General features: G+C 68.6%; 2 protein-coding genes across 4 annotated transcripts in view; both read left to right on the top strand.

The window, feature by feature from the left end:
* Positions 1 to 8,590, top strand: SEMA4C (semaphorin 4C). 3 transcript variants are annotated; one of them, XM_041471180.1, is made up of 15 exons: positions 1 to 52; positions 1,517 to 1,660; positions 3,172 to 3,320; positions 3,406 to 3,468; positions 3,874 to 3,972; positions 4,437 to 4,533; positions 4,606 to 4,722; positions 4,798 to 4,943; positions 5,459 to 5,634; positions 6,062 to 6,206; positions 6,534 to 6,756; positions 6,940 to 7,055; positions 7,144 to 7,301; positions 7,556 to 7,626; positions 7,738 to 8,590. In XM_041471180.1, the coding sequence occupies exons 2-15, from the start codon at positions 1,552 to 1,554 to the stop codon at positions 8,577 to 8,579; spliced, it is 2,511 nt and encodes an 836-aa protein (XP_041327114.1). In that variant the 5' UTR covers positions 1 to 52; positions 1,517 to 1,551; the 3' UTR covers positions 8,580 to 8,590. The 3 variants fall into 3 exon arrangements, with proteins under 3 accessions (XP_041327114.1, XP_041327113.1, XP_041327112.1); XM_041471179.1 differs by lacking the exon at positions 1 to 52 and adding an exon at positions 116 to 256; XM_041471178.1 differs by lacking the exon at positions 1 to 52 and having other exon boundaries at positions 1,256 to 1,660.
* Positions 8,591 to 9,881: 1,291 nt separating this feature from the next.
* Positions 9,882 to 11,298, top strand: part of ANKRD39 (ankyrin repeat domain 39) — a 3,017-nt gene continuing 1,600 nt past the window's right edge. The window contains exons 1-2 of the mRNA XM_041471184.1: positions 9,882 to 10,776; positions 11,031 to 11,134. Of these exons, the coding sequence (XP_041327118.1) occupies positions 10,395 to 10,776; positions 11,031 to 11,134 (486 nt within the window). The 5' untranslated portion in view covers positions 9,882 to 10,394. The remainder of the gene's footprint in view (positions 10,777 to 11,030; positions 11,135 to 11,298) is intronic.

Here is an 11,298-nt window from a genome sequence, read left to right on the forward strand (position 1 = left end):
CCCCTCACGGCCGCCTCCAGCCCCGCCGCCGCCGCCGCCGCCGCGCCCTGAGGTGAGTACGGGCCCCCCCCGCCCCGCCCCGGTATTGTTGTGGCGGAGCCGCGGGGGCGGGAGGAGGAGGGGGAGGCGCTTTGTTCCTCCCGGTACCGGGGATCGCCACCGGCTCCCCCCCCCGCGATCCGCCCGTGGATGGGGGGGCCGGAATCGCCCCCTCCGCCGCTCGGGGCCGTCGGTGCAGCGGGAACCCCCCCCCACGGTAACGGCAGCGGGGAGCGCGGGGTGCCGGCGGCGCGGGGCTGGGGCGGGCAGCGCCGTGGGGATCCTGGGGTGGCACCGCCGTGGGGACCCCCGGTGGGACCGTGGGGGGACGGTGGCACCGTGTGGGGACCCCCGGTGGCACCGTGTGGGGACCCCCCGGGCCGGGGCCCTCAGGGCACTCCCGGAGTGTCCAGCGCCCAACTTGGGGACCGCGGGGCCACCGGCCGGGCTGTGGCACCCCGAGGGGGCTGTCCCCGCTTTGGGGACCCCGGCCGTGCCCGGGGCACCCCGGCCGTGCCCGGGGCACGCCGCCGGTGCCCGGTGGCCCGCGGCACTGTCGCCGTGCTTTGTCCCTGCCGCCGTGCCTGTTGCAAGCCCAGCTGTGCCTGTTGAGCCCCAGCCGTTCCTGTGGCGCTCCAGCTGTGCCCAGGGCACCCCAAACTGGCCCGTGGCACCCCAGATTTATCTGTTGTGCCCTGGCTGTGCTCGTGGCACCCCGATTTTGCCCGTGGCATCCTGGCCAGGCCCATGACAACCCCCCCTCGTCTTTGTCTGTGGGACCCCGACTCTCCCTGTGGCACCCCAGCTGTGTCCCTGGCACCCCAGTTGTGCCCTTGGCACCCCAGATGTGCCCTCGACATCCCAGATGTGGCCGTGACACCCCAGCCGTGCCTATGGCACCCCAACAGTGCCCTTGGCACCCCAGATGTCCCTGTGGCACCCCAGCTGTGTCCCTGGCACCCCAACTATGGCCATGGCACCCCAGATGTGCCCCCGACATCCCAAACGTGGCTGTCACACCCCAGCTGTGCCCATCACACCCCAGCCGTGCCCGTGCCACCCTCACCCCCCGCCCCAGGAAGCCCGGCCGGGGTGTCCCCCATTCCCACGGCCCTTCCCGTCCCCCACCCTCCAGGAAATCCTTCCCGAGCAGTCACCGGGGGCCCCCCCGAGCTCCCCCAACTTCCTGCTTCCCGCCGGGCAGGGCAGAACAATTCCCGGCCGCATCCTGCCCGCCCCGGGGCACCCTCGGGGACACCCCCGGGGGCACCGGGGGGTCCCGGGCAGGACGTGGGGGGTGGGAAGCAGCCGGGCCCCCCCCCCCCATTTCCTCGGAGTGTCCCCCGGGGCGTGGGGTGCCCCCGGCCTCGTGACACCGCGGCCTCAATGCCGCCTTGTGCCCGCGCCGCCCGCGTGACGCCAACGCCGCTGCCCCGTGGCACTGACGGGGCCCCGGCGTGGCCGTGTCCCCTCGCAGGGACCCCGCGGTGTCCCCAGCGCCGTCCCGGTGCCATGGCCGTTGTCACCGTGCTGCTGGCGCTCGTCACCGCTGCCACCGGCGCTGCTGGCACCCCGGGGGCATCGTGGAGTGCTGTGCCCAGGAGGACCGTGCCCTACGAGGGTGAGTGCCAGGGGGATCGGGGGTGGCTTGTGAGCTGTTGTCACCACCTCGGGTGGCTTTTGTCCCCTCCCCACCCCTGGAGTTTGTTAGCACTGCGGGCTGGGTGGGTGTCCCCAAAACTGAGGCGTGGGGACATGCAGGGCCAGATGTGCCATCCCCAGTCCTGTGCCAGCACCTGGGAGCCACTGCCTGGTGCCGTGTCCCCTGTCCCCATCCCTGTGCTGTGTCCCCTGTCCCCATCCCTCTGTCAGGTCCTTTGTCCTGTCCGTCCTCCACGTCCACACCCTGCCACCACCCCGTCCCATCCGTCTGCCATGTCCCTTGTCCCATTTCCTGTCCCCACGCCCTGCCATCATCCTGTCCTGTCCCTCGGCCATGTCGCCTGTCCCCATCCTTCTGCCGTGTCCCCTGTCCTGCCAGCACCCTGAGGTTCTGTCCTTGTTCCGTGCCAGCAGCCTCTGTCCCTGCCCTGTGCTGTCACCCTGTGCCCCATGCCGTGCCAGCTCCAGTGTCCCTGTCCCTGTGCCATGCCCTGTGTCTCCATGCCGTGCCACATCCCGCTGTCCTCATGTGGTGGCAGTGCCCCCTGTGCTCTATCCCTGTCCCATGCCAGTGTCCCCATGCTGTGTCCCCTATCCCCATGCCAGACCCCATCCCTCTGCTATGCCACTGTCCCCATGCCTGTGACTTCGGTCCCTTTCCTGTGCCACTGTCCCCGTGCCGTGTCCCTTGTCCCCACTCCTTTACTGTGCCACTCTCCCTGTGCAGTGTCCCTTGTCCCCACGCCCAGACCCCACCCTTAGCCATGCCACTGTCCCCGTGCCGCCCCCGTGCCGTGCCAGCCCCGTGTCAGGCCACTGTGTTCAGTGACAAAGGGACCTTTGTGTGCCACAGGGCCAGGGGAGGCCGGCAGGGGCGGGGGGTGCCCCCAGGGGTCCCTGCCCTGGGTGCCTGTGTCCCCACAGAGTTGTGGGGGGGGTCCCAGATCGGTGTCCCCACAGAGCTGCATGGCAGGGTCCCCGTGTCCCCACAGAGCTGTGGGGGGGTCCCAGCTCAGTGTCCCCACAGAGCTGTGGGTTCCCAGCCCACTGTCCCTGTCCCCACAGAGCTGTGGTGTCCCAGCCCACTGTCCCTGTCCCCACAGAGCCGCAGGTGGGATCTGGCAGGACCCCACCCTTAGCCATGCCACTGTCCCCGTGCCGCCCCCGTGCCGTGCCAGCCCCGTGTCCCTGTCCCCGCCCGGGGCCCTGGCGCTGTCCCCTCAATGGTTCCTTTCTGCAGGGCCCGGGGGTGGCCGGGGGGCACGGGGGGGGGAGCGCCCCCGTGTCCCCACAGAGCTGTGGGGGGGTCCCAGCTCAGTGTCCCCACAGAGCTGTGGGTTCCCAGCCCACTGTCCCTGTCCCCACAGAGCCGCAGGTGGGATCTGGCAGGGGTTGGGGGGTGCTGTGGTGTCCCAGCCCGGTGTCCCCACAGTGTGTGGTGTCCCAGCTCAGTGTCCCCTGTCCCCACAGAGCTGCAGGACACTGCCAAGCGTTTCTCCCAGGGCGGGGTCTCTCACTACCTGACGCTGACGCTGGACGAGGCTGAGGCGCTGCTCTACGTGGGTGCCCGCGAGGCCGTGTTCGCCCTGGCCACGGGCACCGTGGAGCTCAAGGCGGCGGTGAGGCCCTGGGGCACCCCAAAATCAGGGTGGCATTTGGGGTGGGGGGTGCCCTGCCAGCCCCTGACCCCTGTGCCACCCCCAGATCTCCTGGGAGGCGCCCGTGGAGAAGAAGGCGGAGTGCGTGCAGAAGGGCAAGAACAACCAGGTGGGCACGGCGTGCTGGGGGGTTGGGGCACTGTGCCAGCTCCAGGGGCCCGGTCCCTGTGTCTTTGTGCCATGTCCTGTGTCCCTGTGCTGTGCCATCTCCAGCATCCCTGTCCCTGTGTCCCCGTGACGTGTCCTGTGTCCCCACGACGTGCCCCATTCCCCTGTCCCCATGTGGTGGCAGTGCCCCCTGTCCTCTATCCCTGTCCCGTGCCAGTGTCCTCGTGCCATGTCCCTTGTCCCCACCTCTTTACAGTGCCACTGTCCCCATGCTGTGTCCCTTGTCCCTACTCCTATACTGTACCACTGTCCCTGTGCCATGTCCCTTGTCCCCACCTCTTTACCATGCCATTTCCCCAGTGCCACATCCCCTGTCCCCATTAATGTCCCCTGTGTCCCCTCCCAGACCGACTGCTTCAACTACGTGCGCTTCCTGCAGAGCTACAACAGCTCCCACCTGTACGCCTGCGGCACCTACGCCTTCCAGCCCAAGTGCACCTACATCGTGAGTGGGGGTCCCAAATCCCGGTCCCCAGCGTCCCCTGCCCTCCCCAGGGGTGGCCCTGTCCCCAGGGCTGGTGTTCACAGTGGCTTTATGGCTGTGAGAGCAGGTTGGGGCTGTCTCCTGTGCACTTGGAGTGTCCCGGGTGGGTCACCTGAATCAGGGCCACCCCTGGGTGAGGGACAGGGACAGTCCCGGATGGGTCATCTTGGAGGGGTCCCTGTCCCTGGGGGTGACATTTAGGGTGATGAGAGAGCAGGTTGGGGATGTCCCCAATGTCCCCCTGCCCTCCCCGGGCATGTGGCCCTGTCCCCAGAAGGATCATCCAGGACTGTCCCCATCTCAGAAGGATCATCCAGGGGTGTCCCTGTCCCCAGGAGGGTCGCCTGGAGGGTGTCCATGTCCCTGGGGCGTGTCTGGGTGGCACAGACATGACCCGTGCCCCCCACCCCCCCTGTGCCCCCCAGGAGCTCTCTGGCTTCACCCTGGACCCGGTGGCATTCGAGGACGGCAAAGGCAAATGTCCCTACGACCCCACCAAGGGTCACACCGGCCTCATCGTGGGTAGGTGACACCTCTGGGGTCACGGGGGGTGCCACCTGTGCCCGCCACCCCCCTTAAACACCTCCCTCACAGACGGGGAGCTCTACTCTGCCACCTTCAACAACTTCCTGGGCACGGAGCCCGTCATCCTGCGCAACCTGGGCCCGCACTACTCCATGAAGACGGAGTACCTGACCTCGTGGCTCAACGGTGGGGACACCAGGGGACAGGGGACACGGGAGGGGACAGGGCACAGGGCACAGCTGTGACAGGCTGCTTTTGCAGAGCCTCACTTCGTGGCGTCGGCCTTCGTGCCCGAGAGCGCGGGCAGCGGCGACGACGACAAGGTTTACTTCTTCTTCAGCGAGCGCGCCGTCGAGTACGACTGCTACGCCGAGCAGGTGGTGGCACGGGTGGCACGGGTCTGCAAGGTACGCCTGGGCACACCTGGGGACACACCCTGAGCTGTCTTGAGGGCTGGCAAGTTGGCATGGGGTTGGGCAGGTGAGGACATCTGCTGCGCTGAGCAGGTGGTGGCATGGGTCTGCAAGGTACCTTGTCCTGGTTCCTGTGGTCACCATGGTGGCCTTGTCCTGTTGCCCATGGTGGCCTTGTCCTGTTGCCCATGGTGGCCTAGTCCCAGTGCCAATGGTCAGCATGGTGGCCATGTGCCCATGGTGACCTTGGTGGCCATGTCCCAGTGCTCGTGGTGGCCTTGTCCTGCTGCCTGTGGTGCCCATGGTCACCATGGTGCCCACGGTGGCTGTGTCCTGGCACCCATGGTCCCCACAGTGGCTGTGACCCAATTCCTGCGGTGCCCACGATGGCCGTGTCCCGGTGCCCACGGTGCCCACAGTGGCTATGTCCTGGTGCCCGTGGTCACCATGCTGCCCACCATGGCCATGTCCCGGTGCCCGCGGTGCCCACAGCGCGCTGTCCCCCGCAGGGTGACGTGGGCGGCGCGCGCACGCTGCAGAAGAAGTGGACGTCGTTCCTGAAGGCGCGCCTGGTGTGCTCGGCGCCCGAGCAGCAGCTGCACTTCAACCGCCTGCAGGCCGTGTTCACGCTGCCCGGTGCCCGCTGGCAGGACACCGCCTTCTTCGGCGTCTTCCAGGCCCGCTGGTGAGTGCCCGCCGTGCCCGCTTGGCCCCGTGCACCTGGTGGCCTTGTCCTGGTGACCATGGTGGCCTTGACCCTGTGCACATGGTGGTCTTGCCTTGGTGCCTATGGTCACCATGGTGGCCTTGTCCTGATGACCATGGTGGCCTTGTCCTGATGACCATGGTGGCCGTGCCTTGGTGCCCGTGGTGGCCTTGTCCCGTTACCTGTGGTGGCCTTGTCCCAGTGACCCTGGTGGCCTTATCCCAGTGCCCATGATGGTCTTGTCCTGGTGACCATGATGGTCTTGTGCCTGTGCATGTGGTGGCCATGATGGCCTTTTGCTGTTGCCCGTGATGGCCCTGTCCCTTTGCCCGTGGTGACCATGTCCTGGTGACCATGGTGGCCTTGTCCTGGTGCCCACTGGCTGCCACCCCCGGTGTGCCCGCAGGGGTGACGTGGACGTCTCTGCCATCTGCCGCTACCCCATCCTGGAGGTGAAGAAGGCCTTCGAGGGGCCCTACAAGGAGTACCGGGAGCAGGCACAGAAATGGGGGCGCTACTCGGGCAAGGTGCCCACGCCCCGGCCCGGCGCGGTGAGAGCGGGCACGGCCACGGGCTGGGGTGGTGGGGCCAGCTGTGGGGTGGTGGTGCCCCCTGAAGGGTTGGGATCCATCCGTGGGGCTGGTGGTGCCCTCTGAGGGGTTGGCATCCATCTGTGCCCCCTCAGATGGATTGGGATCCATCTGTGCCATCCTGAGATGGGTTAGGATCCATCTGTGCCCTTCTGAGAGGGATTGAGACCCCCCAGTGCCCCCATGCCCTTCCCCATGCCCTGACGTTGCCCCCATGCCCTTCCTCATGCCCTGATGTTCCTCCCATGCCCTCTCCCGTGCCCTGATGTTGCCCCCGTGCCCCGGCAGTGCATCACGGACTGGCACCGGCAGAACGGCTTTGCCAGCTCGCTGGAGCTGCCCGACAACACGCTCAACTTCGCCAAGAAGCACCCGCTGATGGACGAGCCGGTGCCGCCGCAGCGCGGGCGCCCGCTGCTGCTCAAGAGGGATGCCAACTTCACCCAGCTCGTGGTGGACCGCGTGGCAGGGCTGGACGGGGCCACCTACGAGGTGCTCTTCATTGGCACAGGTAATGCCAGGGGACAGGCGTGGAGGGGCAGGGCACCAAGGGACAGGGCATTGAGGAGACATGGCACTGAGGGACAGGGCACCGGGGGACAGGGCACCACGTGGACAGGGCACCAGGGGACAGGGCACCACGCAGCCAGCCCCGGGGTGCCCCATCGCTGATGCCCGCTGTGCCAACCCGCAGGTGACGGCTGGGTGCACAAGGCGCTGGATTTGGGCACCCACATCCACCTGGTGGAGGAGCTGCAGGTGTTCGAGCCGGCTCAGCCCGTGGAGAGCCTGGTACTGGCGGGCACCAAGGTGAGTGTGCCAGGGGCGGTGGTGGCAGCGTCACCGCGGTGGCACCCGGCGGAGTCACCTCACTGCTGTCCCCTCCCACCCCTGGCAGAAGCTGCTGTTCGCCGGGTCCCGCTTGCAGGTGGCACAGCTGCCCCTGGCAGAGTGCGGGCGCTACCAGTCCTGCACCGACTGCGTGCTGGCACGGGACCCCTACTGCGCCTGGAGCCGCAACGGCAGCGCCTGCGTCCGCACCGACGGGCACAACGGGTACGGGCACCGTGGGCACGGGCACCAGGGCACGGGGATGGCACCCAGGGCACGGTCAGGGTGGAGTTTGGAAAGGGTTCTGTCCCAGAAGGGTACTGGGCACTGCCCAGGAAATGGGCACGGCCCCGAGGAGCTCCAGAAGCATTTGGATTTTGGGGTGGCTGTGCAGGGGTGCCAGGCTGGGATCAGTGATCCCTGGGGGTCCCTGGGGAGGGCACCGCAGGTACCCCCCTCACGGTGCCCTCCTCCCGCAGGTCCCACCTGGTGCAGGACGTGCTGAGCTCCGACACCGGCGCCTGCTCCGTGCCACAGGTCGCCAAGCAAGGTGAGACCCTGCTGGTGCCACACAGGTGTGCCCATGCACCCCGTGCCACCCCGTGAACCCCCCGTCCCATCCCATCCCATCCCATCCGCGCTGACGGCCGTGTCCCCGCAGGCTCCCTGACTCCCAAGAACGTGACGGTGGTGGCGGGCACCGACCTGGTGCTGACGTGCCGCCTGGCCTCCAACCTGGCACGCGCCCTCTGGACCTTCGAGGGCCGGGCGCTGGCGGCCCAGCAGGTGCTGGTGCTGGGCGAGGCGCGGCTGCGGGCGCTGGTGGTGCCCGGCGCGGGCGCCCAGCACAGCGGCACCTACCGCTGCCTGGCCGAGGAGCAGGGCGCCCGCCTGCCCGCCCAGGAGTACCGCGTGGCCGTGCTGGCCGGCCCGGGGGCGCCGCTGGAGACGCGGGCACCGCTGGAGAGCCTGGGCGTGGTGTGGGTGCTGGCCGTGTGCCTGGGCGCCCTGTGCCTGCTGCTGCTGCTGGCCGTGCTGTCGCTGTGGCGCCGGCTGCGCCACGAGCTGGGCAAGGGCGCCAAGGCCATCGAGAGCACCCTGGTGTACCCCATCGAGCTGCCCAAGGAGCCGCCCAGCCCGCGCTTCGTGCCCAGCGCCGCCTCCGACTCGGACGAGAAGCTCTGGGACCCCTCCAGTTATTACTACTCGGACGGCTCGCTGAAGATCGTGCCGGGCCACGCCAGCACGGCGGGCACCGCCTGCTGCCGCAACGGCGGCCCCGGCGCCGCCTCGCCGCCCGCCGCCATCCCCGGGCAGCCGCTGCACTCGCCCACCCGCATCCACCTGGGCCCCCTGCGCGGCTCGGCCTCCAACGGCTACATCCGCCTGGCGCTGGGCGCCGAGGAGCGCCCGGCCTGCGCCGACCTGGCCGAGGAGCTGCGGCGCAAGCTGCAGCAGCGCCAGCCCCTGCCCGACTCCAACCCCGAGGAGTCGTCGGTGTGAGCCGTGCCCGCCTCCGCTCCGGGAGCCGGCGCGGGCACCGCGGAGCGGGCGTGGCACGGCTGGCAAGGCATCCGGCTGGGCACGGGCGGTTGGCATCAGAACCCGGCTGGGGACGAGCGTCTGGCATCAAAACCTGGCTGGGGACGGGCGCCTGGCACCAGGATCCGGCTGGGGATGGACACGTGGCATCGGAACCCGGCTGGGGACAGGCACCTGGCATTGGGACCCAGCTGGGGACAGGCACCTGGCATCGGGACCCAGCTGGGGACAGGCACCTGGCATTGGGACCCAGCTGGGGACGGACACCTGGCACTGGGACCCAGCTGGGGACGGGCACCTGGCATTGGGACCCAGCTGGGGACAGGTGTCTGGCACTGGCACCCGGCTGGGGATGGACACCTGGCACCGACACCCGCCTTGGGGACAGGATTGCCACACTGGCACCTGCCCTGGGGACAGCAGGGTGACCCCAGTGCCCGGCCTGGGGACAGCAGTGTCGCCACAGGATGTGCCCTGTGTCACCCCAGTGCCAGTGCCCACCTTGGGGACAGGATTGTCACTGGCACCAGGGATGGGACCCCCACCCTGGCACCCAGGATTGTCACTTGGGTACCTTGGGCACAGGCCTGGCGGCCTGGCACCGCTGCCCACCTTGGTGACACCTCTGCCACCCAGCCGTGCCACCGTGTCACTCCGGGGGTCCCGGTGCCACCACCTTCGGTACGGTGTCCCCGTGGAGGGACAGACCTGGGGACGCCTCTGTGCCCACCTTGTGCCCGCTGCCCTCGGGACGATTTTTTTGGGCCGATTTCGGGTTTTTCTCCCTGACATTTTTCTATCTCCACCCCCTCCCTCCGTGCCCCCTTGCCAGGGCTCTGTGCCCACCCTGCCCTGGCCTTTGTCCCCTCCTGTCCCCCCCGTCCCCAACCCCTGCACGCCCCCCACCCCTTTTGTATAAGCCCCACCCCAGTGTAATTTATTTGTTACCGAAATTATATTTATTTGCTGTAAATACCTGAGTATTTTTATATTCATAATAAAAGGACTTCCGAAAAAAAGCCAAAAAAAGCCAAAAACAAATCCGGGATTTTTTTTTCTCTCTTTCTCTTTTTCTCGGGGGGTTCTGGGGGAGTTTGGGGGAAATTTTTGGGGGAGTTTTCGGGAGGTATTGAGGGAGGTTTGGGGGAATTTTTGGGAAGGTTTTGGGAAAGCTTTGGTTGAGGTTTCGGGGAGTTTTTGTGAGAGATTTGGGGAGGATTTGGGAGAATTTTGGGGGAGGTTTGGGAAAGTTTCGGTGGAGGTTTTGGGGAGGCTTTGCGGGACGTTTTGGGCTCCCCCTCGCCCTGCCCCGGTGCTGAGCTCATGGAAAAAGCCGCGGCGGGGCTAAAAAAGGACAAAAGCGGAGCCGTTCCCAGGCGGGGGGGCCGGGCCGCGCCCCCCTCCCCGGGGAGGCTCCGCTGGGACCGCGCAGGAAACGGGGGAGGGCGCTGGGAACGGCTCCGGGCCCGGCCAAATGGGGCTGGGGGCGGGCTGGGACCGCCGTGGGGGGACGGGGACCCCAGGGACGCCCCAAAATAGGGGAGGGGCCTCCGGGACCCCCATAAAGGTGTGGGGGTGACCCCTGGGAACGCCGAGTGGGGGAAGAGCCTTGGGCCCCCCTAGTGGAGAGCGGGAGCGCTGTGGCTGCCGTTGCTGGTGGGGGTGGGGCTTGGGGACCCCAAAATTTTGGTGGGGGGGCGAACCCCGGGTCCCCAAAGGGGGCTTTGGGCGGCCGCTGGCGCCCCCTGGCGGCGGTACCGGGTGTGAAGAGTGCGCATGCGCTGCAACGGTTTGAAAGCGGGGTCCTTCGGCTGCATTCGGGTCTTCCCGGCTTCCTTCGGCATTTTCCGGCCCTTTTCATCCTCTTTCGGCTCTCTCCGCCTGCCCTCGCCCTCTCCGCCTGCCCTCGGCTCTCTCCGCCTTCCCTCGGCTCTTTCCGTCTTCTCTCGGCTCTCTCCGCCTCTCCTCGGCCCTTTCCGCCTGCCCTCGGCTCTCTCCGCCGCGTCCCTCAGCGCCGCCGGTGCCATGGCCGGTGGTCGCCGCTCGCCGCCCGCTCCGTGCTGCCCGGGCCGGGCGGCGATGCCCTCTCCGTGCTGCCAGGGCCGCGTGGCCGTGCCCAGCGTGCACCAGAGCCTGTCCGAGATGGACTTCGAGCGGGGTCCGGGGGGCTTCGGGGCTGGGGGCGGGAGGGCCGGGTCACCGCTACCGGCGGAGCTCCGTGTGGGGTGCCCGGTACCGGAGAGGCACCGGGAACTCTGGGCTCGGGTGGGGTAGCGGAGGGGGCACGGGAATTGCTGGAGCAGCGGTACGGGGGGCTCCGGGCGGGGTTACCGGTCCCGGGGGGCTCCGGGCTGGGGTCCCGGTGCCGGTACCGGGCAGGGCCCGTGGCTGAGGCGGCCCCGCTCCCCGCAGGGATCTGGGCGGCGGCGCGGGACGGGGACGAGGCGCGGGTGCTGCAGCTGCTGGAGCGGCGAGGGGACCCCGCGGAGCCCGACCTGGCGGGGTACACGGCACTGGTACACCGGGGGTACCGGGGGCACGGGGGGCACGGCACTGGTACACCGGGGGTACCGGGGGCACGGCACTGGTACACCGGGGGTACCGGGGTACACGGCACTGGTACACCGGGGGTACCGCGGGTACCGGGGCCACGGCACTGGTACACTGGGGCACGGGGGGC

The sequence above is a fragment of the Pyrgilauda ruficollis genome, unplaced genomic scaffold (genome assembly GCF_017590135.1).
Source record: "Pyrgilauda ruficollis isolate IOZ18807 unplaced genomic scaffold, ASM1759013v1 scaffold258, whole genome shotgun sequence".
Lineage (NCBI taxonomy): Eukaryota > Metazoa > Chordata > Aves > Passeriformes > Passeridae > Pyrgilauda > Pyrgilauda ruficollis.

Coding starts and splice junctions, on each gene's coding strand:
- SEMA4C (XM_041471178.1), top strand. CDS start 1,426: ATGCCGCCTTGTGCCCGCGCCGCCCGCGTGACGCCAACGCCGCTGCCC. Junction 4,534..4,605: donor TCACACCGGCCTCATCGTGG/GTAGGTGACACC, acceptor CCTCCCTCACAG/ACGGGGAGCTCTACTCTGCC. Junction 4,723..4,797: donor CCTGACCTCGTGGCTCAACG/GTGGGGACACCA, acceptor CTGCTTTTGCAG/AGCCTCACTTCGTGGCGTCG.